This window comes from Phaenicophaeus curvirostris, chromosome 2 (genome assembly GCF_032191515.1).
Source record: "Phaenicophaeus curvirostris isolate KB17595 chromosome 2, BPBGC_Pcur_1.0, whole genome shotgun sequence".
NCBI lineage: Eukaryota > Metazoa > Chordata > Aves > Cuculiformes > Cuculidae > Phaenicophaeus > Phaenicophaeus curvirostris.
The window spans coordinates 82,889,987-82,917,401 of record NC_091393.1 but is presented as its reverse complement, the minus strand read 5'-3'; the positions used below and the strand labels follow the sequence as shown (position 1 = coordinate 82,917,401).

General features: G+C 38.6%; 1 protein-coding gene across 2 annotated transcripts in view; it reads left to right on the top strand.

Moving 5' to 3' along the window:
- RAB3GAP2 (RAB3 GTPase activating non-catalytic protein subunit 2) overlaps positions 1-20,945 on the top strand; it is a 45,410-nt gene extending 24,465 nt beyond the window's left edge. For both annotated transcript variants that reach the window (XM_069852715.1, XM_069852714.1), the window contains exons 19-35: positions 960-1,087; positions 2,558-2,771; positions 3,927-4,024; positions 4,884-4,989; positions 7,709-7,869; positions 9,343-9,559; positions 9,931-10,104; positions 10,242-10,348; positions 12,038-12,104; positions 12,843-12,913; positions 14,789-14,824; positions 15,352-15,426; positions 15,524-15,742; positions 17,610-17,699; positions 17,780-17,998; positions 18,610-18,768; positions 19,055-20,945. In XM_069852715.1, coding sequence (XP_069708816.1) covers positions 960-1,087; positions 2,558-2,771; positions 3,927-4,024; positions 4,884-4,989; positions 7,709-7,869; positions 9,343-9,559; positions 9,931-10,104; positions 10,242-10,348; positions 12,038-12,104; positions 12,843-12,913; positions 14,789-14,824; positions 15,352-15,426; positions 15,524-15,742; positions 17,610-17,699; positions 17,780-17,998; positions 18,610-18,768; positions 19,055-19,201 — 2,288 coding nt within the window. In that variant the 3' untranslated portion in view covers positions 19,202-20,945. The remainder of the gene's footprint in view (positions 1-959; positions 1,088-2,557; positions 2,772-3,926; positions 4,025-4,883; positions 4,990-7,708; positions 7,870-9,342; positions 9,560-9,930; positions 10,105-10,241; positions 10,349-12,037; positions 12,105-12,842; positions 12,914-14,788; positions 14,825-15,351; positions 15,427-15,523; positions 15,743-17,609; positions 17,700-17,779; positions 17,999-18,609; positions 18,769-19,054) is intronic.
- Positions 20,946-27,415: the final 6,470 nt, after the last annotated feature.

The window sequence follows — 27,415 nt, the reverse complement described above, 5'->3', positions numbered from 1 at the left end:
CATTTGAGTTTGTACGTTTCATCATTAATCTCTTATTGTTAACATTACTTCCTCACAGTCATAATTAATAACAAACTTGACTCATGTTCCAGACTTCCAGTTTCAGAAGAGTAGTGACATATCTTTCCAGTTGTGCTTAAAATAGAATGTGAAGCAGATGCTAGGCTCTGTGAATGCTGTGGTTGTTAAGGAAAAATCAAGTGACTGTGTGGCAAGCTCTGTGCATTTTTCTTTTGTAGGATTTTTAACAGCTAAGTATCAAAAGTGTTTAAGAACTCAGGAGGAGAAAATTATGTTTAGAAACTGTTTCAGGTGAAGATGATATTTTCAGAGATACCTCTTGTGTAGAAAGGTTCTTTTAGGATCTCTGTATAATGCTTTGTTTTAAAGCAAATAAGTTGGAATAGAGTTTTTTTCAACGTTTTGTTGGTGTTAGTTTCCCATATTCCGATTGCTTTAATTGTAACTTAAATTTGAATGTCAATAGATACATGAAATATCTGAAGGCTGTAGAAATAGAGAAGGTGGTGTCTTGCAGAGATGGCATTGAATGAATATGCTTAAAATATTGGCAGAAGCAATGAGAGATTATAGTTTGGAATTCTTGATGAATGAAAATATGTTTGAGACTTCGTGTCTTTCAGTTTTTGACAATCGCTTGTTTGGCCTTAAAACAGGAAAAGAGACTAGCTTTGCCTTTGTTCAATTCCACATTGTTAGCCTTCTTCCGTTTAAAAATTAGCTTGATATCTTTCTCTAACACTTCTTGTAAAAATAATTAGTGTTTTATACTGCTGTGAATTAAACATAATCATTGCAAGCAGTACTGCATCAAAAATTTACACTGAGAGACATAAATCCTCCAGTTCTAATAAAGGAGGAGTCTAATGCAGCTGTAAAGTATGTTTCACTATTCCAGGCTATATATTCAGTTCAAATGCAATTTTCTTTCTCCTCAGAGCTTGAGTGTGTGGGTGAAGGACTGCTGCAGTTCTGTGCAAACAAGTTAAAGCTGTTACATCTTTATGAACTAGTTAGCAAACTGAATAACCAAAGCATACAGAAAGGCACTCCACCTTCAGATAATGTGAGTAAATTAAAAATTCAGTTTTCTTACAGAATTGAATAACAATTTAAGCGTAAAAATCCACTTCTAAGGCCTCAGGTAAAATAAACAGGTCAGAAAGTTACCCATTTCAGTAGCCTGGAACTTCTAATGAAATAATTGATTTCTAATGCTTTTTTTTTTTTTTTAACCCTGTACAGATGTTTAGTGTTTAATCTACCTAATATTCTTTAGCAGTCACATAAAGTTGAGATAGAAGTGCAAATAGAACCAGAATCTCCTGATTTAGGTCCTTTATCCAAACTACATAGCATGTTCTTAACTTTGTTTGGCTTTGGAGGCCTGTTTCATAGAATTGTAGAAATTTTGCAACTTCTGTAGCATCATAATTCTGCTTGCTTTTTGATATCATGAGGTTCAACAAGGCCAAGTGCAAGGTCCTACACGTGGGTCAGGGTAATCCGCGGTTTCAATACAGGGTGGGGAATGAAGTGATCGAGAGCAGTACTGCAGAGAAGGACTTAGGGATGCTGATTGATAAGAAGCTCAACGTGAGCCGGCAATGCATGCCGACAGCCCAGAAGGCCAAATCCATCCTGGCCTGCATCAAAAGAAGTGTGGCTAGCAGGTCAAGGGAGGTAATTTTTTCCCCCTTTACTCTGTTCTGGTGAGACCCTACCTGGAGTATTGTGTCCAGTTCTGAAATCCTCAACATATGAAGGATATGGAGCTGTTGGAATGGATCCAGAGGAGGGGGCCACAAAGATGATCAGAGGGCTGGAGGACCTCTGTTGTGAGGACAGGCTGAGGAAGTTGGGGTTGTTCAGCCTGGAGAACAAAAGGCTCCGAGGAGACCATATAGCAGCCTTCTAGTACCTGAAGGAGACGTACATGAGAACTGGAGAGGAAATGTGATAGGACAAGAGGGGATGGCTTTAAATTGGAGAGGGGAAGATTTAGACTAGACATTAGGAAGAAATTCTTCACATTGAGGGTGATAAGACACTGGCACAGGTTGCCCAGGGAAGTTGTGGATGTCCTTTACCTGGAGGTGTTCAAGGCCAGGTTGGATGGGGCCTTGAGTTGCCTGATCCAGTGGGATGTGTCCCTGCCCATGGCAGGAGGGTTGGAACTGGATGATCTTTAAGGTCCCTTCCAACCCACACCGTTCTATGATTCTGTGATATCATTTGTAAAACTCTGTATACCTTATAAAAAACATATGGAGTGGTGTAATATAGGCTTGTTTGCTTGATAAGTGATTATATTATAGTATAAGCAGGATCTAAATATGGGAAATACATCTATTGAAGTCCTTGAATTAAGCTAGACAAGGTCTTCATTTGAGCTGTATGAATAACTGATTTTGAGATTGTTTCAAAATGAAATATTTTGACTCTTCTAACTTTTGTCACAGTTTTTACTGTGTTATGAAAAATGCCTATTTGCATTAGTCTTGTGATATGGGATTTTTTTGGCTTTTGCCTTTAGGACATGGCCAAACTGCTTCGGATGGAAGAAAAAGAATTTCATAGGCTCCAAACTTTACTGGAGAACTATAAGAAAGAAAATCCCCAAACTACTGCTCAGTTTGCTGATGAGAAGGATGACTTATTGTCTGTGAAAATGTTCTTAGAATATTTGGAATATGAAAAAGATGTGATTAGTGTGAAGAATATGGAAGATGGAGAATATGTGGCTTTAGGTAAAAGTTCCACTGTTTATCAAATTAATTAAAGACTAACTATAATCTAAGATGGTCTAAATATTTAGCCTTAATTTAGGGACCTCACCAAGCTGTCTTGCCTTGAAGTTGTTTGTGACAGTGCTAGTTCCAAACTCTTACCTTTAGCCGTAGGACAAGTCTTTCTACCTAGATGCATTAATAAAAGTTAACTACATCTGTGAACATAATTACCCTAAAGTGCCCACTGTTCATTCATTTATTAATGCCACAAAATGGCAGCTTGAAGCAGCTTGAGTTAAATCTGTCTCAAATGCGCTGTCTTTCCAGATGATTTATTTTCTGGGAAAATTTTTGTGCAAACACGGAATTCTGTGCACAGATGTTTTATGCTGCTCACGTAGTAGCTTGCTGCTTATTTTTGTTTTAATTGTCAGACTTAGAGAGAAATTGAGATTGAAAAGTTAGAAGAGCTTGGCTTTCATCTGTATGAAAATCAAAGGCTGTTTCTAAGTAATCTTAGAATTTTCATTTTCTCTACCATAACACCATACCTGGTTTTAAGAACTGAGGTATAAGTTCTCTTCTCTCCATGGCCGTGGACAGGCTTGGGTACCCATAACTTTGTAGTGTGTTCAGCTGTAAACAAATGTAATTGAAACTTGAATGTCAAGCCGAGCAGTTTAGATGGTTTCTTTTAGATCTTGCTTTTCCAGTTTGCCTCTGACTCACAAGGACACTCACACTTTTTTAGTGCTGGTAAAGTATGACTTATGTAGTTGTTTGGTTTTTTAATAATTTGAAATAGAACTACTTTGCTATATAAGATACAGCATGCTGCCACACAGTTATGGGTTACTCCACAGATAAACTCATCTGGCACATGAAGCCATTCTTTGAATTGAACAAAATGTGCAATGCAAGCAGTACAATAAACAGAGGTTTGTTATAAATCCACTTTACACGTGACTCATGATGTGGTAGAAGCGCTTAACTGTTCTTTGTTCTGAACCTTCTTTTCCACTAAGGATAGGACATCAGGGTAATCTGGATGTAACTTAGTCCTTTATATTGCACTCAGTGGGACCTGATCAGTAGATGATTTTTCATGCAAGCGTAAGGGGAGAGGCTGTGGCTTTAGATGTCATTCATAATGTCAACTGATTTTTGCTTCAGGCAGCTTTTTCTTCTGGAAGTGTTTGTGTGGGAAGAGTTCCACAGAGGAAATGTGTCATGCATTGGAATCAGCAGGTTTTAGCCCTCAAATCTTGTTGGTAAGGTGTTTCTTACATACTTTAAAACTTCGATTTAGTGTTTTGGAAAAAAAAAAAAATTGAGAGGAAAGATTTTGAATGTTGACCTTTGGATTAATGCTGTATTCAATCTGTGTTGAAATACCCCCATGTTCAGTTGTTTGGGTGCTTTTCCACTTAACAGATGTTAAAGGGGGAAAAAAAAAGAAAATATTCTAATACGAAATGTGGGTATTCTAGTGGAAATATTTAGAGTATGCACTTCGGACTACTAGAAGGTTTGCTGAATAATTCTTATGCAAAGAAGCAAAAATTATGACAGTAGTTAATTTCAGGTATTGATGCATTTGTTACAATTCCTTTTTGCAAGCAAAGAAGTTTTAAAGAGAATTAAAAGTAAATTTTTCAGAAATTTGTTCAGACAGTCATTTTAAATTTCATCTGCGTGTAATTTCAGTCTTTTGCTGCTTTTTTTCCATCCACTGCATAACAATGGAAATACCTATTTCAGCATTACTTGCCTCTGTTAAGATTTTCAGCTGTAATATTAATAATGAATGATGTTTATGAGTTGACTTTGCTAACATATCAATATTAGCTGCCCATGCTTTCAAAAGAATATTTTCTAAGGCATATTTTTAAATTAAAGGTATGGATTTTATTGTTTCATTTCAAAGCCTCTGGTAGGGTGCCTTATAGAGTATATTTTTTGCTCTGTGTTAATGATAAAGGTTCAGGGATATAACATTTCTGTTCCATGACACAAAATTTATAAGTGTTTGCATTAGGTATATTCTGTGATTCTGTGATTCTATGATTCCATATTGCAATATTAGAATTTTATTCTGTTGCTTTAATTCCATGTTCTCTTTTTTTACAGTCACTCCTTCTCAATTTATGGCTCTCTAAGGAAAAAGATATTCTAGACAAGCCGGATTCTGTCAGTTGCCTTTACACTATGCTGTCACTTCTGAGCAAAATGAAAGGTAAAATGTGCATTAGGAACACTTGAAAACAGCTGATAAAATTATTATTAGAAATTTGCTACTCTGACTAGCCTGTGTTCTCGCTTAGGGTTCCCTCCCTACACATGTAAATTATATAATGGAACTAAATGCTGTATGTTGATGAACTAACTAAAAATACAATCAAATTCTGAAGAGTGCCACAATTAAAGTTGCTACAATTCCTATTTGGCACCAGAAGCTCCCCTTCCTCTCTTTTTCGGGTGTGTAAACCTATCCCCTCTCCCTTGTGCTGACTGGCTCTCAGAAGTCCTTTGAGTTCCTTTAACTTATTGAGACACTTATTCTTGCAGCATTTGTATACTGAACATCTCTGTAACTTGAGGGATACTCATAAAGTCACCTTGCCATTACTAGGCTAAGTTGTGTAATGGCAAAGTCTGTGAAAGATAGCCAAAAATCTTTCTATAAATATCTTAACAATAAAAGGAGGACTAGGGAGAGACCATACAGGCCCTATTGGATGCAGAAGGAACAACAGTGACAGGGGATGAGGAAAAGACTGAGGTACTTAATGCCTTCTTTGCCTCAGTCTTTAATTGTAAAGAAAGTTGTTCCCTCTGTATACAAACCCAGGAGTTAGAGGAGCAAAATGAGGCTCCCATGATCCAAGAAGAGGTGGTCAGAGCCTTGCTTGCCCAACTAGACACCCACAAGTCTATGGGGCCGGATGGGATCCACCCAAGGGTATTGAAGGACCTGGTGGATGTGCTGGCCAAACCCCTTTCCATCATCTTCCACCTGTCCTGGAAGACTGGGTAAGTTCCACTCGACTGGAGGCTGGCTGATGTTGTGCCCATCTACAAGAAGGGTGGCAGGGAGGATCCATGGAACTACAGGCCTGTCAGTCTGATCTCAGTGCCAGGGAAAGTCATGGAGCAGGTGATCTTTAGTGCCATCATGAAGCACATGCAAGAGAACCGGGTGATCAGGCCCAGTCAACATGGGTTCACAAAAGGCAGGTCTTGCCAAACTAACCTGATCACCTTCTATGACAAAGTGACTCAGCTGCTGGATGAGGGAAAGGCTGTGGATGTGGTCTTCCTGGACTTCAACAAAGCCTTTGACACAGTTTATCATGGCGTTCTGCTTAGGAAACTGTGAGCCTCTGGCCTGGACAGGCAAATGCTCTCCTGGGTGGAAAACTGGTTGGATGGCCGGGCACAGAGAGTGGTGGTAAATGGCGTTAACTCCAGCTGGAGGCCAGTGACAAGTGGGGTTCCCCAGGACTCAGTGCTGGGTCCAGACCTGTTCAATGCCTTTATCAATGACCTGAATGAAGGCATTGAGTGCACCCTTAGCAAGTTTGGGTGGAAGTGTTGATCTGCTGGAGGGCAGGGAGGCTCTGCAAAGGGATCTGAACAGGCTGGACCGCTGGGCTGAGACCAGTGGCATGAGGTTTAACAAGGCCAAGTGCCGGGTCCTGCACTTGGGGCACAGCAACACTGTGCAGTGGTACAGTCTAGGAGAAGTCTGGCTGGAAAGCTGCCTGGAGGAGAAAGACCTGGGGGTTGTGGTTGACAGCCGACTGAACATGAGCCAGCAGTGTGCCCAAGTGGCCAAGAAGGCCAATGGCATCTTAGCTTGTATCAGAAACGGTGTGACCAGCAGGTCCAAGGAGGTTATTCTCCCTCTGTACTCGGCACTGGTGAGACTGCTCCTTGAGTACTGTGTTTAGTTCTGGGCCCCTCACCACAAGAAGGATGTTGAGGCACTGGAGCGAGTCCAGAGGAGAGCAACGAAGCTGGTGAAGGGGCTGGAGAAGAGGCCTTTGAGAAACGTCTGAGAGAGCTGGAGTTGTTTAGCCTGGAGAAGAGGAGGCTGAGGGGAGACCTCATTGCTCTCTGCAGCTTCCTGCAAGGAGGTTGTGGAGAGGAGGGTGCTGTCCCTTTCTCCCACGTTACAGGGGACAGGACAAGAGGAAATGGCCTCAAGCTCCGCCGGGGAGGTTTAGGCTGGACATTAGGAAAAAATATTTCACGGAAAGGGTCATTGGGCACTGGAACAGGCTGCCCAGGGAGGTGGTTGAGTCACCTTCCCTGGAGGTGTTTAAGGCACAGGTGGACGAGGTGCTGAGGGGCATGGTTTAGTGTTTCATAGGAATGGTTGGACTCGATGATCCGGTGGGTCTCTTCCAACCTGGTTATTCTATGATTCTATGAATAAATACTGATTCTCCTACCTCACGCAGAGCTGCTGTGGATATGTCTGTGCCTTGTGTCTAGTTCACCACAGGGCACGGTTATGAGCGTGAAAGTAGAAGCATGAATAAATTAATAAATAAATTAATTCTGCTGAACATGAGGTAGCGTGAAGAGATACAGCTTGAGTGCACATTCATGTGTGGCATCTTATAATCAAAAAAGAAGCTGTCTGCATTGTGAAGTGTCATTTTGTAAGATTCTTTAGATCTAGTAAGCATGCAGCAGGTTTTACTACCTAGTAATTTAGATCTGTTGCCTCCAAATGAAACTTGGAGAATAAGGAGTAATTCACATTCTGTTCTTTATCTTGAATTTGAGTTATAATCCAGAAATCGAGCACTGCATAGCTAGAAAAAGGCATTTGCTGTTAACATAAGCTGTATTAATAAGTGCTGTTTCCAAGGCTGGTTGCTGCTTTACTAGTTTTAACACACAGCGACCCAAGTTTAAGTTCCCTACTTTTCCTTTCTCTGCAGTTGCTATAGATGAGTCTTGGGACACTCAGTCGGTTTCCCCCTGGTGGCAGCAAATGCGTACAGCTTGTATTCAGTCTGAAAATAACGCAGCTGCCTTGTTATCTGCTCATGTTGGACATTCAGTAACTGTGCAGATAATTGACAGTGTGACAGAGAAAAAGGTAAGTCGTCTTGGACCTCCATCTTCCATTTTATTTACTATATCAATCCCATGCCAATTGCTATCTTTGTAATAGCAATTAATCCTTAATTAATCCTTAATTAATCCTTAGCAGTCGTTTGTCGTTTTGTAACCTGGGCACAAATGTGCTGTTCTGCAAACCTGAAAATTTGTATTTGAATTTGAAGAATACTTGCTGAGGTGAATGAATGATATCTCAGAACTTATTAGGAAACATATTTGAATTTGTGATGGTAACTGTACACTGAGTTTTTCTGTTGATAGCAAATAATCTTGACAAACTTATAGCCTACACATAAATTTGAGAAGTCAGCTGAGCTTTGAATGGTAAACCTGTTCTAATGGTTGTGTGGGTTTTTTGTTTTGTTGTTTGTCTTTTTAAATATACTGATGAATTTTCTTAGCGCTCGTGTTACTATGCCTTCGCGAGGTGATAGGATGTTTGATTTTCTTGGCAATAACTAGCTTTTCACAAAGTTGTGATTAAGACTGAAACTGCACACAGGATTGCAATTCAAGATGGAAAAAGTTATTTGATTCCTAAATAGCACCAGACATGAGTGTGTTTTGCTAGTTATCATAACAGATTAGGTAGGATTTAGGTGATATTCAGTCCTGTAAGTAGACAGCCTTACAAACTATAACTAGATTATCAGGAAGTGTTTTAGTATTTTTGCACGTTCATCTTAATTATTGCACTTCTGTATATTAATCGTTAACATCACCCAAACAGTTATATTGGTGTGTTACTACTTATTATGCTTTACCCATATTCACTTTCCTCTGTCACCTCTTCTTCTGATCTGCTCTTAAAAGAATAAAACAACAGGTGATTTTTCCTTCAAAACTTCCTTTCCATTAAGCCATTTATCTTTTGCTCCTTTCCACCCCCCCACCATCCTTTGGCTTAAAGCCTAGAAGTGGTAATGGCCAGGTTTCTGAGAACTCTGGAGTTTGCTGTCTAAGCTAAAAACCTGATCTGCACCCAACTGAAAAAATTCTTGGGCCTTCTGGCAGAGCATTTTCTGATGAATGTGAGAATTATCTAAATAATACCCAGCTGTGGTGTGGTATAATCCAGTATTTCTGAGTGCATGATATATGTTTTTGGTTTTGTAGGAAGTTGAAATGTAGGTGGAATAATCATATGTGTAGGGAATGCATAAATAGTAGAGGATTTAAAATTAAATCTTTTTGAAGTGATTTTAACTTGTGAACTAATATGAACCTTTCAGGTCCTTTTATTTCCTTAGGCTTTTATTTAAGAATCCATGCGTCTTACGAACAGTGTAGGATATTAACTGGTCTTTGCATAGTAATTACTGTACATACTTTGAACTAAACTATTATTTAAAATGCAGTAGCTCTTGGGATATAGTTTTTGATTTTAATACTGAACAAAACTGTGTTACTTTAAATGAACAGACCTAAAACAGTTCATATGTTCTGTTAGTTTTCCCAAATAACTGTAGGTTCAGACACAGAATCCTGGGAAGCACTTTCTCTTGATACTGAATATTGGAAACTTTTGCTGAAACAGTTAGAGGATTGTCTGATACTTCAAACACTGCTGCATAGCAAAGTGAGCAAAAGAACGAAAAGATTTTCATCGCTCCAGACTGAGTCTTTGGGCAGGCTTTCTGTAAAGAAATTGCTTGAATCTGGAAAAGGTACATTTTTTTTCTCTTGGAAAGATGGATGATTGCCTTTATTGTAGACTTATGAACTAGCCTTACCTACTTGATATACACTGCACTGGAAATTGTTCTGCTGGTTACTTTTCTTAATTTAAAAACCTATGCAAACCACATAGAATACCACTTGAAAATTGTAAAAAGGATATTTTTGTAAAGACTGCATTGTAAACTGCTAATCTGTTGATCAGGAAGCTTTCTAATTGGTAGAGTTATTCCTATGTAATTAGTGGTGGTAGCTAAAACTCATCTCTCTTCTCTTATTCTTCAATTCTGAACCATAAATCTTCTAGGATATGTCAACTCCACTACCACATGCACTTCTTTTATTTTTCTTTATATCCTAGGAGGTATTGCGGACATTGTAGCAAAATGGGTTTTTAAGCAAGGCTTCAGTCCTCTTGTACTGAATTTGGCCCAACACAAAAATAATACATACAGTACTGAAGAACCTGTAGAAATGCATACTGATATCTTTCTTGAGGAATCAGAAGCAGATGCAGGCTTGGAAACAATCCTAGGTAAGAAAGTAACGGGAGTTTTTCAAGTTCAGAAGTGTCTGTAGCAATGTTTTAGTTGCTACTGTTGTGAAGTAGCAGGAATTATAGTGGGAAGAGGTTCGTCTTGTAACTTCAGATTTTTTTTTTTTTTTCTCTAGAGCTGCTGCAACTAGCATACCAGCAGTTTCCGTGTAGTCTCGAAGTGGATGTACTCCATGCGCATTGCTGCTGGGAATATGTAGTGCAGTGGAATAAGGACCCAGAGGTACAAGTATTTCATTTGCAATGAACAGTGGTTAACACTAACTCTGTAGAAAGTTTCACAAGTTTGTAATAGTTAATGGGAAAAAAAACGCGCAACTGACTTTGAAAGCATCCTAGCTGCAATTTTTCTGTGATAAATCACAAGCAGAGAGAAAATGAATGCAGGTCCTGAGGCTGAATGGCACCTCACAAAGATAGGACGGTTTGTTTCTGAGCTAACAGATTCTTAAAATTGGAAATGTGGAAACTGGACTCAAATAAGTAGCATGAAGAAGGGTTTTGACTGTATTTTGTGCAAGAACAAATGGTTTGAGTACTGCAAAATAGTGATAAACATTTCCTCTGTTCTAAATATGCTAAAACAGATCACAGATACTAAATTTGTTAGACTAGAATCCATTCCATTTAAAGAGAAAAGAGATTTCCTGAATATTCCTAGATTCCCTGGCCAGTGCTGGGAGTTGTCATAGGAGAAAATAAATAGCTGTCCTATAGCTTCTCTAATACTGGAAAATGTTGTCGTAAGTTCAGATGATACTAAAATTGAAATTAGCAGTCCTTAGATCTGTGCAGCATAACATCTTGCTATAGAGTAGAAGGTTCCTTTGAGATTGTCAAGTACTTACTCCATCATAATGAAATGCTCTTCAGCAAGACCAGAACAGGCTGGAAAGTTGGGCTGAGATGAATCGAAGGAAGTTCAACAAGGGAAAGCGTAGAGTTCTACGCCTAGGGGAGGAATAACCTCATGTACCATTAGAGCTTAGGGGTTGTTCTGCTGGGAAGTAGGTTTGCAGAGAAGGACCTGGGAATCATGGTGTACAAGTAATTAACCACGAACTAGCCATATGCCCTTGTGGCCAAGGCCAATGGTATTCTTGGGTGCATTAAGAAAAATATGGCCAACAGGTTGAGGGAGGTTATCCTCCCTCTCTACTCTGTCCTAATAAGGCCACATCTGGAGTACTGTGTTCAGTTCTGGGCTCCCCAGCACAAGAAAGACAAGAAACTACTGGAGAGAGTCCAGCAGAGGGGCTATGGAAATAAGTAGGGGACTGGAGCATCTCTCAAGAGCAAAGGCTGAGAGACCTGTATCTGTTTAGCCTGGAGACCTGAACATGAGGAAAAACTTCTTTACTGTGAGGGTGATAGAGCACTAGAACAGGCTGCCCAGAGAGGTTGTGGAGTCTCCTTCTCTGAAGGTATTCAAAACCAGACTGGACACATTCCCGTGCAACCTGCTCTAGGTGAACATGCTTTAGCAGAAGGGTAGGCAGGTTGTCTCCAGAGGTCCCTTGCAACCCCCTACCATTCTACAGTTCTGTGAAATGGCATAGGAATTAATCCGTCTAGCATAAATGTATTATGTATTTGAAAAATTACATAGTCAGCAGATGTACCTTCAGCAAAGAGTATGTTAGCAGTACATACACTAAAATAAAGCCCTGAAAATAGTGCTAAAATCACAATTTGTCTCATGATTACTGAAACATACTTTGCCACATGCTTGTATGTTTGTCAGAGAAGATTGCAATATCAGAATAACGTCCAGGTTTTGTAAGTGTCAAAAAAAAACAATACTAGCTTTAAAATCATCCACCCAGGCTTTTTAGGAATCAATAGTTTACATATAGACCAAGTTTTGAATACTGTAATAACCTGTTCTTTTACCTTTTTTGTTTTACATAAGGAAGCATGTTTTCTCATTAGGTCTATAGATCATCTAAGATGTATTGTTAATGCTCACGTTCAGCATGGTAAGTATGGAGCTTTTGGTAAAATTGGTCTTTGAAATTGTAAAACAACAGAATAAATGACTATTGGTCAACTTGTGTAAATGTATGCAGTTTGTGGTAGTGATGGCCACTGTGTCAAAAAAAAAAAAAACCAAACAAAAAAAACCACCCCAAAACCTACCCCAAAACTTTCTGCTGACATTCAAGCTTTTGCTTTTCATGTTGAGACTGAGTTTCCATCAGAACCAGGAAAATATTTTGGTTAAATAAAGGTAATACGTTTAGCTAAAACCACTTTAAAGTACTATCTCTATGAAACTGGTATTTAATTTGTATTTATATAGTGGCACTTGCAATCAATTACTTTTCATGCATTTCTTGATACTCTGTTTTAGTGAGTGTGGTGATAATTGTCTTTTTTGGAGACTGTATGCAAATAAGATGCGTTCAGTGCCTAAAGCACTAGTCTTAAGCCTTCATCCTTACCACCGAAGTTTCTGTGTACCTACAGTGTTTAAGCCAGTCTGCATAATGTAATCATTTTTACAAGTGATTCATTGTACTTCCGACTGCATCTTATCACCAGGGTGGTCTCTTGCTGAGAAATCTGAAGTCCTAGCGTAAAAGCAGTGAGGATAACTGGAAGTTCTTCCTTGTTTCATTCACCATCTATTTTTAATGTGCTCCCCCATTAAATGAACTTCTGTCCATGGCTTATCACTCCATACTTGTTAAGATCTCTTTTCTGTTCACTTCTAGGTATCGCTCTGATGATGTGGAATACATTCATAGTAAAAAGGCTTTCTTCTGCTACCTATCTAATGGACAAGGTGAGTGCAGGATTGTGACAGCCTGGTCTAGTGGGAGGTGTCCCCGCCCATGGCAGGGTGGTTGGAACTGGATGATCTTTAAGGTCCTTTCCAACCCAAACCATTCTATGATTCTATTTTTGAGGCTGAATTTTTATTATGGACTTAAAAGTGAACCTTGTATTTTTAAAACCTGACTTCTTAAATAAGTTTGGAATATCTTTGATTTAAGCATCAAAAAACCTCTGCTTATCTGGTCTATTATGCAGCCAACTTTTGGAATTGATGAAAGAATGCATATTTTAAAGTATCAAAACCATGGAATGATTATAGGCAAGCTTAGTAGCTGATCAGCTCTGGCTGGTGTGTACTGAAGATTTAGGACCAGTGTTAGCATGTAATTGCTAAATAAAAAGTATTTGTTAAACAGTTTGAAACTATATATGTGTGCATATCTAAAATTGTAAGTAAAAATACAATAAATAACTGGAAGTTGTTGCTCTGTGCCTGTTTCCTTGTAAGTTATTGCCATGAAACTCAGGCTCCCACAAGCAGCAGATTTTCTGAATGTTGTGGTCCAAGTTTTGCATGTGTGAGCTCCTGTTCTGCAAAATACAGGAGGTTTTGTGGACATTGTGGAGCATTTTTAACTATCACTGCCACTGTCAGTCAGATTCTGTTCAGCTTGTTTGCTGTGAGTTTTAGCAGTCTCTTGTCCTTGCTAGACTTAAGTTTTTCATGCTTGTACATATGCAGTGGATCTGTTTACTGGAAGGCAGTTCTGTTTAGGACTGGAAGACAGTTTAGGAAGAGAACTGCCAGTAAGTGACAGATCTGTTTACATTTTTAAGGGGAATCTGTCTATTGGTTTGCCAGATGTAGAACAGCAGCCAAGTGTGTTTCATCACACGAGTCCACGTGCGAGAGTGAGAAGTGTTGATGGGGATTTAAAACAAGAATACAACCTTAAGAAATTTGCTGCCTTGTCTTCTTTTTTCCTTCTCCTTTGCTCCTCTTTTTTTTTTTGCTGATGTTTAGCTGTGTAAGAATTGAAGAACATAATCTTCTTCATTCCTTTCAGCAAACAGCACCAGTTGTATACAATTGTAGTACGTGTTACTTCTGCAAAAACTTTTCCAATTCTTCTGCATGCCTTTATGTAAATCCACCACCATTACTTCTGCTTAGATTGACACATACAGGAAAAGAGAGAAAGGTTTTTATTAACCAACTGGTTTTGCGCACATCTGTTATCCCAAGCAAATATCATGTAATAACAAATGTCACTAACTTTTAATAGTGATTTATGTTACAGAAGCAGTAGCACAACTGATCTCTTGGCAACTTCCAGAAAAATACAGTTTCCAAATTGGTTGGCACTTAAACAGGCCCAAAAGTGACAGCTGAAAGTTGTCTGTATTTCAGACTTTGAAACAGCATGATGAATCACTGGAATTTGAGTTTAAATAATCTCATAATTCAGGACCCTGGACTCTTAACTTCAGCTGTTGATTAAGACTCTGCCATGATGTTGTAATAATTGCTTTTATATTTTTGTGCTATGGAAGAGATAACTTCCATTGACGTGTATGTGCTTCATCATGTGCAGCATGGGATTCACCTTGTAGAAATCGGACCTCACAGTAACATTCCTAAACAGGATATGATTGAGGTGTCTCTTCTGAATTCAGACAGGCAAAGCATGGAAACCATGCAAGAACTTTCTTATTTAGACATTCCCCATCTCAATGTTGCATTATATATCTGTAATTAACTATTTACTCATTTTATATTAGGAAAATAGCTATAGAAGTATAGCAAAGCATGGGGTGACAGATACCTAATGGTGAAAATCATTTAATTGTGTTGAAATATGTTGGGTTTTTTTTAAAACAGGTTGGAAAAGCTCCAAAGGACAGATTATGCAGAAGGGCAAGTAATGCTACTTTTGTCTAAATGGGGAGAAATAAATAAAAATGCCTTAATTTTAATACTAGTTTGTGATTAATTTTTTTAAGCTTCAGAGAAATTAAAAATGCAGCCCTGGAGGAACTGTTATGGATTTTAAGAAATGTATCTATCTGATAAAACAAATTAGAGCAGTGGTAAAAATTTGAATATTATAGGAGGTAGACTTGAGCCTATAATATGACAAATTACTATTACTTTTCATGCATCGTTTCATTAGTTAAAACTCTTTTGGAAGACAACCGATACACTTGGAAAATGAAATTTACTAGATGTGATGAATTCTACATTTAGTTTTACTCCTGTTCTTTGCTGTTACTTCTAATTTTTTTTGGTACTTAAGTGAATATTTGTTTAACTTTAAGTAGAGTGGGTTAATAAAATGAGCTTAACAATTTGGTTTATATCAACAACTGTCTTCTCAAAGACTACTAATAAAAGCCTGTTTCAATTCCAGCTGAAACAATTTAAATCATACTGTTTGTTAACAGGATGTAGGTATGGGCGACACAGCAATGACAGCTTTTCTTGGCTGCTGTTCAGATCTTCTGCAAACATTGCTAGAGGTAAATTTTTATTTTTCCTGCAGAAAGTAAGGAAATAATTGAGTCAAATTTAATTTTAAAGAGTACGTGTGACTGCTTTTCTGTGTTGCTCTGGCAGGCTGACGTTTGTAGTGACGAAATGCAGGCTCCTGTCTTAGATACTGAAGATGCTTGGATGTCAGTAGAAGGACCAGTATCAATAGTAGAACTGGCCCTTGAGCAGAAACACATTCACTACCCACTTGTGGAACACCAGTTTGTGTTATGCACCATCTTGTATGCCATCATGAGGTTTTCGCTGAAGAGTGTGAAGCCACTTTCACTCTTTGATAGCAAGGTATGTCTTTTGGAAGCTTACATGCATACTTCATAATATCACTCTCTGTATATACACACTAGCTTTCACTCTTCAAACAGTTCATGCATGATTTAATGAAAGACAATTAGTTCATTGTAATGCATTAATGAAGTTGTCACCAGAATTCAGACTGAAACTTGATGTTTTTTCTTACGAATAGATGATTTGCAGTGACATCAGGTGCATGCAAATCAACTTCTTAATAATTAGCTGACCTGAAAATATTGCATGGTAAGATCAGTGGCTGACAGGTTTTTTTCTAGTTGCTCTGAGAAATGTCAGATGAGAGAAACTGTAAATATTTAAGGTCAGAAACGTTAGTGACACTGTTGTGTTCATTATGTGCCAGTGATTTTTCCAGAATTCTGAGCATCTCAAAGAGAATCAACAGCTTGTCATTTAATGCATATAAACCACTTAAAAAAAAAAATAGTCACTAAATTTAAATGCAGTGTGTCTCCAATCTAAGCTTGACCCTGATCCACAGCAGGTACCACAAACTGAGTTTTCCTCATCCTAACGCTTCACAACTATTCTAAAAAAAATCGATCACAAAGTACTTGAGTATATTGCCATTTAATTCCTGCTTGGGAGAAAATTATTTAGTCCTGTAATACTGGGCAGAAGATTTCTTCCTAATGATTTACTGGAATTTTACACATGCAGAATATTACTCTCCTTTTATTATCGTTCCTTGTCTGCGTGTGAGCTCTGATGCAGCAGCTGAGTCTGGTTTTAGCATTTTATCATAGATAAATTCCATTTGTCATTTTTTGGGGGTTTTTTGACCTTCTGTCATATGAGAATGCATATTACATCTCCAGAGTTAAAAATAAAATGAATATTACATTAATAAAAAAAAATAAATATTACATCTCCAGAGTTAAAAATAATTAAGGGAATAAACCATAGCAATCTGTTTTATACAAGATTAGGAGGGCTTATGTACAGAGGATCATCTGTAAAATTACTCTAATGTGTTTGTTCTTTTATACAGGACCCCCAGGAACTATCCTCTTTTCCTTAATGTAGAACTACATAGAACTATTATTCCCAGCCGCTGCATTTTGCCTTCACTCACTCACAATTCGAATTTGTTCTATCAGCTTTATCAGAGAATTTATAACAGGTCTTTAGAGAATTTTGGCTTATGACTGAAAAAGGGGTTAGAAGTTACAAAGACCATTTATTATCTTATTTCTCACAAGGCAACTCACTGTCTAGACCTACATGTTCCTCACTGTCTTTTAGCATAGGCTTTTTTATTTTTTTTTGTACCAGTTTCCCTACTCCGTGCGTTAGTACAGAGCAGGACTGCCAGAGGTGTATGGCATCGACTATGTCACTGCTGGAGCATGGTAGGCTGAAACAAGGACCACCAAGGTTCATTCAAGGTTTTGCTTGAAATTTCATTGTTGTGTAGTTCAAGAGACCTTAAAATTAAGCAGTGTTAAATATATCAATAGGTAATAAATAAAACATGTTTTTATATCGGCTAGTTTGCATTCCTTCCTACTTACTATGCACGTTATGTTGGTTTGCAGTTTGGGACCAGGAATATACTCGGACTTTTGGCTCCAGCTGGTGGAATATCAGATACCTAGTTCAACAGGGAGGTAGTTTTAAGTTTGAAAGCAAATCCTTGACATCTTGTGACTGCATGAACAAAAGTTTGTGTTGTTCTGTAGCTTTAACTTACAATATTAATTTCCATTGCCGAAGAGTAATAGAAGACGCAGTACAAATTAAATGTAAAAAAAAAAAGTAGACTTCTTAGTATTGGATCAAAATGGGTTACTTTTATTCCCCTGTATCTCTGAGGCCTGTCTTTGGTTCTCAATTTTAGGGAAAAAATGCGTTTTTCAAAGACCTTACTTCAATTCAGCTGCTGCCTAGCGGGGATATGGATTCAAATGTGTTATCCATACGACAACAAGTAGGTACAAGTTTTGTACTGAAAGTTCTTAAACTTCCAAAATTTCAAATTACACTTAACTTGTCATTTTTGCTTCCAAGTTCTTGATCAAAGTTGTGAATGCAGCAGTTCAAGCACTATGTTCATCACAAAAGGCCAGAGAAGTCTCAGAAGAGGAATTGTTTCCTTTTGAAAAGGGGAAGAATTGGCCAACTTTGGCTGCAGACCTGGCTCAGTATCTCCAAATCTCTGAGGATATAGTCAAAAGGCACTATGTCTGTGAACTGTACAGTTACGGGCTGGATCATCTTGGTGAAGAGGTAATAATAGCTTTTCATTATTTTAAATCAGTACAGCATTATGTCAGATATTCTGCTAAAATTATTGCTTCACTTACTTGCCTAACCCTCCCAGGCATCTTATTAGCAGGCTGAAAACATCAGAGGCTGGAGAAGTACTCCTTCAAGACCAGTAATTGCCCTCATATTTTGTTCTTCCCAACAACAATCTGTGAGGAGGAGTTACGCTACTCGTACAGCCTTTTTATGATACTGTATTTGATAGTCTCAGGGACCTGGTTTTGTTTTGCCTCCTTTTAGGAAAAGTTTACCAGTCCTTGGACAAGAAAATCCTTCCCTTTCTTGAGATTATATGAAAGTTAGGAATGTGTTGCTGAACTGTTAAAACAGATCTTGTGCACATGCTAGTCACTGTGTGAAGTACGCAGTAATTATCTGCTTTTGTTCACTCTTCTGCTATTTTGAAGCATTTAATAATGTGCTTAATCCAGTAACAGATAACCCAAGAAACCCTCTAAACTATTTGTCCTTTAGGTACTGAGGAGCTTCTTTTGATAGAGCTTCTCAAGCCTCCAGATAAGTGAGTTGTGTCATGCTCGATTGGATTCTAGTTCTTTTTTTTTTATTTTCAGGCCTTTCTTCATGTGGCAGACAAAGAAGTGCTTGCATCGCAGCTGCTCATACTGGCTGGCCAGAGACTGGCCTTCACTTTACTGCATGTGCAGACAGCGGAGGGTATGGAACTTCTTGCTAGGCTTCCTCCCACACTATGTACTTGGCTCAAAGCTATGGTAAGTTGAGCTCTAGTTAGTAAAACAGGTTGATTTTCAGAAGCTTCTGTTCATCAAGACAAAAATTACATCCAAATGTCCCTTTCTTACTAAAGGAGACAAGAATTAATTCTAATTATTCCTGGTGCCATTTTTGTTTTACAAAGGGTAAAGCTGCTGAATGGATCAAAGCATCAACTGAATTAAGGGAATAAACCATAGCAATCTGTTTTATACAACATTAGGAGGGCTTATGTACAGAGGATCATCTGTAAAATTACTCTAATGTGTTTATTCTTTTATACAGGACCCCCAGGAACTTCAAAATGTAGATGTGCCAATTGCAACAACAGCTAAACTGGTTAACAAAGTTATCGAGCACTTACCTGAGAACCACGGGCAGTACAGCCTTGCCTTGAACCTGATAGAGGCTGTAGAAGCCATCTCATCATGACATTCTCGGTTAGCACAGCTCTGTGATCTAATGGTATAATGCATGACTTTATACAATGAGGCTGAGCTTTACAGAAAGAATCTTTCATGTGGCTCCTGTTAAACGACAAAAACAACAATGCTCTCCACCCCAGAAATTCAGGTGATTTTAAATTGAGTACGTTTTAAATTCTGGACTAGTACAAAGTTGATTAGTTTCTAGTACACTTGTGTCTGAAATGCTTTGTTATTTATTTCTGACTTGAGCGCTTTTCATGGTAGTCTAAATTGGATATACTTGACAGCAGTTTTAGTCTATTTACAAAATCACATCTGTTAAATTCTTGCTGGCAATAACTGCTGCAGTTTCAATGTTCCATGTAGGATTTGTTTTCCAAAACAAGCTGTAGAATTACACCCGAGAAAAACTTCAGTCTCTCAAGTTACCATGTAAAGCCAGTACTGTTTCTTTAAAAGCTAGAACTGGTTTTGGGCTCATGCCTTTTAACTGCATTATACATGACAAGCGTGACTGTGCTAGACATAGGATGAAATGTGGTGCGGCCTTACACAGAGGGAGAACAGCCCACAGTGGAAACAACTTGGAAAGGAGAAGCTGCTTCTCCAGACACCGATTTGGACTCATCTTTTAGTCCTAGTTCTAGGATGCTGGGCTTCAGCTAGAATTGATTTACATCCGTCTTCTTTATTATTATGCTTTGCTGAGTTTAAGTAGGTCAAGGAATGTCTTACTGCAAGACTGTTCCCCCATCTTATCACTGTAGAAGCTGTTGTATGCTATAATTCTCTGCACATGTTAACTTGTAGTCAAAAACTGCCTAGATAAATCTTTGGTGAAGTTGGGTCAACTATGTAGTACTGAGTACTTAGCCTTAAAAAAACCCACTTTTATTTACAGTACCTACAGGGAATCATATAGTGAATATCTTCACTGTCAGAATGGTATTAAACATGATTATCTGAATCAGTGAGTACTGTTTACTTTCTACCTAAAGGAAACCAGGAGAGAAAAATGAAATTGGTGTTAACTGTTTTCATCGGCTGAAATTACTAGCTTCATCTTGTAACCCACTCCTCTTGCAGCGTATGTAAAAAACATTCATAGCAGTCTGCCTTGCTGGAGACAGCATTTGGTCTTATCTTTTGAAGTATGTGCTGCTGTCATCTACGGGTTGGATTCCCCCTAAAAAAAAGGCTATGTAGAGGGCCATGTTCTATGCAGCCTCCTTCACCACATCAGCATCCCCAATCACTGCATTTTCACATAGCTGATCAAGGCTTGAAAAGTTTTAATATCAAACATTTTACTTCCTGCAGTGGTAGGAGATCAGATAGAATAAAGAACAGTAAGAACTCTAGTAAGAATAACTTGCCAGCCCCAGTCCCTACTGCCTTCCATAACATGTTTAAACAGTTGTTAGGGAAAAATAGAAAAAGACAGGATTGTACAGGTGACTTTACCACCTTGCCTGACAGCAGTTCAAGCGTCTGCAGAAATGAGTATGCTAGAGATTTGGTCATCATTGAACCTGAGGAAAAAACAGAAATGTTTCTTGGTCACATTACATTCCTGTATCCTAGTACAGCTGTGTAAAGGGTTTTACATAAATGAGTATGATGTCAGAGCTGACACACTACACCAATCAAATCTGTAATGTATTGTAAGTAATACTCTGTATATAGTGCTATTTTGTGTCCAATTTGCTGTGGATTTGTGTAAATTGATTAAATAAAATTTGAGGTTTCACTGTCTCTGTTCCTTGTTTTTAGGGAATGATAGTCACTTCTGTTGTGTATTACAAGAGGAGTAGCCACTACAGTGTAGAGAGGACAGGATTTCCCTGGTCAGTAAGGAGAAGGAACAGTGGAGATACCTTTCTGCACCTACCTTGCTGAATGGTAAAGAGTTTTAGTCCACAAAGCAAGGAATTGTTGCTCTGAAATGCAAAAGAATTTGAGATAGAGTCTAAGCTTTGAAAAGGTCAAAGTGCTGGTGCATGGCTTCTGAGTTATTGGCAGTGGTCATTCCTGAAATAATGCTTAAAAGGGTTAAGGTAACATAGATGGCAGTGCCTACAGGGTAATAAGTAATTGTTGCTCTATTGTCTTCCTTGGTGATGTAACTGAAGAAGTCAATACACTGCAAATCACAACAGGAAATATCCCTAAAATTTGAAGCAAAATATTTAGAAGTCTGTGAATTTTATTACCGGATAAAGAAGTATGAAGCATTGATTTCAGTTTGAAAAAGCAGCAGTACATTTCTGTTCTCTCCTCTTGTGTATTTTCCTGCATCTCAATGTAGTCTTGCGTTAGTAGTTCTTGAGGAAATTTCTCGTTGTAGGTTAGGGAGCAAAGCTTTGAAAACAGAAAGCTCTTACTGACCTTTGAAAATCTGGTGATTTGTCACCAATCTGTTCTACTGTTAATATGAACAGTACTTTTCAGCTAAAGGCTGAGAGCTGAAAGATTAACTTGAAGTCTCTCTAGGCTGGAGGTAGTGTGTGCAAGGAAGCATTTACTATGGAAGTGTCTGAGAAGACATGCCAACAGTTGTTTTGGTGCAAATCTTGTGTCTGTCTAAGCCTTTGTATGTGTGGAAGCTGATTTTTTTTTTAAAAAAAAAGGGGGGGTGGGAAAAAGAAAGTTTATTTTAGCCCTCAGATTTGTGGAGTTTGGTTTTTGTTTCTATCTTATAATTAAAAATTTAGGTTAAAAAAAGGGTGCTCACTGTTCATGGCTTTGGTTGTCATTAGGATGTAAATCCAGCCACGTGGTGCAGTCAGGCAGGTGGGCTTCTGGGGAGATACACTTCAGCACAGATTTCCGATGTGTGACAAAAAAGAGAGTTAGTTGGCTTGTTACGTTAATGTATATGCGTACATCTGTCTAATTAAATTCTTTTTACATTAAATATATAAGTTGGCAGGCAGTTCACAGTTCAATTCAGTTGAAGATAACGTTTTTCCAGGTATAAAGAAGTGTCTTTCCTTTCTTGCTTATTGGGTGTTGTGTTCACTCCTCCCGTTAGCAAGCATCATAGTAGCACGCCACTCAGTTAGCTTAGTGATATGTGCTTCTTTTAACAATATTCTCAGTACCTGAGAGTTTTGCTTTTACTTTGGAAAGTAGAAGAAAAGTTACTTCTCAACAGCATAAAGTTGCAGATAGAGATCTGTAGTTTCCCATTGCAGCACTTTTCTGGTTTTTATGCACATCCAGGAGGCAATGAGATGTCTTACGTTTTCCAGATTTGTCCCCTTCACTTGTCCACGAAGAATAAACTTCTCCTTGAATTCTTGCTGCAGTTCTGGGATCACACCAGCAATGCATCTTAAATATTTAAAACCCACCATTGCTGAAGCAAAACAATGGCTGAAAGCACAGCAAAATCAGCCTGACACGCTACCCTGAAAATGCATCCTTAGAAACAAGGGGAGCTATGAAATGTTATTGCAAAACACAAAGTGAGTTAACGGAGACTTTAAAGCAAAAGGTGCTTAGCTACATAACAGCGAGAGCTTTGCCTCAGGAAATATTTGAAGATGGTTTTTCTTAACTTACACAAAGGCATTGAAGTCTTCTCAAGCCCTTCGCAACAGACCACATTTGCTAGCGGCCTCTTTTGTCACTGTAAGTGGGTGCCCTGTGGAGTGTATTGGTTGAGTAGCAGCCTGGATGACCCAAGGTGCCTGGAAGCCAGTCAGACCCTGTTTCTCTTTATTCTTCAACTATGTTCAAGTACTCAAACTCCTTAAAATAATACTGTGTCATTCTAAAAAAAAAAGATGAAACCTGAGCAATCAAACATGGCAGTGAAGGTCCCTTGAAAACGCCTAGGAATTTTCATTAAAGTGGAAAATGAAAAAGGATCTCCCTGGAAGAAAAAGCTTTGGAAAGATTAGAGTAGAAGTAATTTTTATGAAATGAAACAGCACTTAAAACTGATTGTTGTTAAGGGGTTTTGATTTACGGGGTGAGATGCATAGTGCCTGTCAGAAGTGTAAATGTGCTTACACTCTTGATAGTGAACCCTGGGTTGGCAAGGAGTAAATCCAGATTTAAAGTAGTTTCTTTTAGTTCAGAAAGGAAAAAAAAAACGCCTTTGGAGTGCTGATCCAGTGCACTTAAGTAAAACATCTCTCTCCACTAATACTAAATCAAAATTATAATTAAAAACTTTGTATCTACATTTTCTTGAGGTCTTTTCTGTCTTCTGTATGAGGACAGGAGTCTAGCAGAATGAGGTTCTTACTTTACAAGTGCGTTGGCAGGGTCACCAGTATCCCACAGCATTTGAATATAGACAGATGGCTGGAAAGCTTGCCTGCTAGCATGAATATGGTATTTTGGTTCTTTGGGGCTTGAGCCACCTCTTTCCTTGTACCACAGAGTGTTTGGAACAGAGGGGTACCTCTGCATCTACAGGACAGGTACTTCTCAATATTTGTGGACGTCTACAGAAAGTGTTTCAAGGAAGTAGTCAGACTCCTGATGAATTTTAGTTTGCACAAAGAAAATAGTACTGAGAAATAGCTGCAATGGATTTCATTTCTGGTGATAAAGAGATTTCTTAAGCACAAAATTCATAGTTTTGTTAAGATATTGGTATTCTTATTCCCCTGCAGTGTATAATTTGTTCGTTTCTAAGGCTTAGCACAGCAGAAATTTGGATACTAGGAATCAGACTTTCTCTCAAATGCCCCATTTCTGACAGCACACTTTTGATAATTCTAATATAGAGCTAATTTGGGTGGGGTTTTTTCCTAGACATGTTCTTTGGTGCACCTGTATATTACAGAAGTACTTGTGTTTAAAAATATTGTATGTTCTTTAACACAGAGCAGTCATGTGAACCATTTTTCTCTTTGTGCACAGATAAGCAGATATATGTTTACACAAATATTTCTCAACAACAAATAAACATGCATGCATCTGGAAATTTTATCTACCAATTATTTCCCGCTAATAATTGAAAAATACTGGGTACTACTTGTACTTCCTCATTATACACAGCTAAACGTATTTTCTTGTTTCCTTTTCAAAACTCATTTGAAGGAGCTGCTGATAAGTACCCTCCAGTATATAGCAGCTAAGCCATGTCCTCGCTGAAGGACATGTGGCTCATGTCTGCACTCTCAGGATTTAGTAATGAATGCATGTATGCATTTTTTTCTCCATAGCAATGGGTGAAGAGAAGTTAAGTCTCACTTCTTCTTGTGCTAGTCTGTGTACACTTTGGAGCACAGACGAGAAGTCCTTTCTTCAGTAAAGTCATTGGCTTCTACCAATCCGGGCAGTATCTCATTCACAGTGACTAATACTAGAGATCTGAAACTACCCTATGCAAATGAATAAATAGCCCAGCAATTAAATGGACTCAGGTCTGACACATTCAGGCAGGGTTATTGCTATTCGGAAGCGCAAATATGCACTACAATACATACCACACCAAAGTTCTCAGCAACTATGTTCTTCAGCGTTAATTATACTGTTGAAGCTCCAGATTCACCAAAGATTACATGGATAACAGTACTAGCGTGGCAAACTTCCACAAACAGTAACACCCTTCAAAGTGGAATGTTTTGCTGCAGTACTCAGTTGAAATTTAATTTCTCTTCCATATGAAAAATCAAAATACTTAAGTAATAATATTTAGCAACATCATCTGCCATCTGATAGTGCACAGAAACTGGGCAATCACGTTTCACCTCAGGTGGCTAATAGGCCCATTTCAAATTTCAGGCATTATCAGGCAATAACACTGCCTGCATCTGAGTATATTATTACAATTAGTAACTGTAAAGACAGTTAATAAAGGAGGGAAGGGGAGGGGAGAAGGGATTGACTTTAATTATTTAATTTTGAAGTACAATAAGATAACTTCATTGTTCCCCATGAGCTAACATTCAGAGACTGAGTGCTGGCACCACTGCAAATTTAACTCAGTTCAAACTGACATGTTTTCAGATTCATAAAATCTTATCGTTGCTATTTGGAATAAGTAGCTCTCAAAGCAGTGAGACTTGCCTAGAAACATTAAACGGGAATAAAAATTATAATGACAACAGAGTCTCTGAGGAATCTTCCACTATGAGCAAGTTCATTTCCAATATTATTCTTAAAAGCTACAGTCAGTGTTTCAGATCCATTACTAAATTTTAATTTTTTAGGTTTCAAACTCTTCTTATAATGTGGATATTCAGATTCAGGATGAAACAGAACATAGAGAAAATATCCTTTATACATTTTTAAATGCCAAAATTTAGGGACACAAATATATCCAGGCTTAAAAAGTCAAGATATGGCTTTTGGGAATAGGAGCCCTTAGCCAAAGTTGCACTGGAGGCCAGCAGTTTCTTTTTCTTGGCCTGCATTGAAATACATAAAGGCAATGTATGGCTACGTTGACCAATTTCACATCTTCCATTTCTGTAACCTCAGCAACAATGGCATAACACCAAAGTGAAATATAGCATTAGACTTTCTAGATTTATAAATGCTTCAGTGCATGGCAGGAATATTGAATATATTCCTTCCTATTGAAAGGAATAGAAAATTAAAGAAATTAAAATGTGCAATACATATATTAATATTACTATTATTAATATTAAGCTCTGTGGAGATCTCCATCTCTCTTGATTTGCTGTGATTCTGTAATATTGGTATTTTTCAAAGCTGAAGGCTCAGAGGTAACAGGGAAGGTACTTCTAATAACTGCTTTTTTAAAAAGTAAGTTTTTAATACAGCTTCAGAGGAGCTCAGAGGAGTTTCTACTTTTGGCTCAAACACAAGATGGCATAAAAAGGCTAACTAATGTTTTAAACCCTTTTCACTATTTCATGATACTGCTCTTTCCAACTCTCAAAGGTCATTTAGTGTACAAAAGGGCTATCATGCATGAGAGTTGACTGCTTCATAAATAGATGCATTTAACAGAGTCCCACCAAAAAAAAATTAAAAAAAAACCCACAGAGACTGATAAGTAAAGACAGTTAAAGCCATAGATCTGTCTAATTACCTGGAGGTTGGACACGAGGGAAAATGCCCTTGTGTGAGTGCGGTGAAGACCCCAGCAGAGGCGCCAGGGTAGTGGGGGGTTCTCCACCCCCGGGTGTTCCAACCCGAGCAGACTTGACGCCTTGGGACGTTCCGTGCACGGGGCTGCGCTGGGGCTGGGGGAGCCCAGAGGCTTTTCCAGCCTTAAGGGCTCTCTGCTCATGTGACTGAGGGGCCAGAGCCCCTGCTCAGCCGCAGTGCCTCCTGCCAGCGCCCCCAGGCCGGTTTTGGGGCCAGAACCCCCACTTTCGAGGCAGAACCCCCGTTCCAGCCCCTGGCTCTGCCCCCCCCGACCTTCAGCACCTGCAGCTCCCCCGAGCTCCACCCATAAATGTATGTATGTAACGAATATGACTTCAGAGTAACATAAGTGAAACATCTACCAAAAAGGTTGTAAAGATGTACCTGTATTGTAAGGCTGACCTGTCAATAATTTTAGGGCTTGTTTAGACTTCCATCTGGAACTGACGTTCTGTTTTCAGGTTTTCTTTTTGTGGGCTTTTGTTTGGTTGGGTTTTTTGTTTTTGTTTTGTGTTGGTCTTTTTCTTTTGTTCTAGTCGTGTAGATCTTGACAAGAAAACAAACAAACCAGCCCTAAACTCCGGCCCTTCCCCAAAACATGCTTGTTCCCACCCTAGGATCCTGGGTTAGCACTCTGCCTGCTGTGGGACTTGCAGCGCTTGGGCTCCTGTTCATGTACTGACACAGATCTAAGGCCAGGACTACAGTACTCTCTTCTGTTTATCCTTAGAGCGTTACTGGCTTTTGCTCCAAGGAATCTAACTCAGTTGGAAAAGGAAAAAACTAAATTAAAAACTAAAACGAGTAGAAAAGTGCTTTTTATGTTGAACGCTTTATTGCCCTGGTTCTAGTTTTTGTTGCTCTGATTTGAGAGGTAGGGTTGCAGAGAACTGCAGCCTAGGGACTGTCTCTCTGGATGGGGTGTAGTTGAATGCTCTGTCCTGCTCTCCAGTAACTACATGTGTTTAATGTGCTAGTTTGAAAAGAACCAAAAAAGTTCAAAAGCATCATGGGATAATGCCACCTTTTCATCAGATCTCTGTATCTCAGTCTGGCCTGATGCATAGATCTTAATCTGACAATATTTTATTTTCACTCACCTGCACGTGCAGTTATTTGGAACGATGCCTGGAAA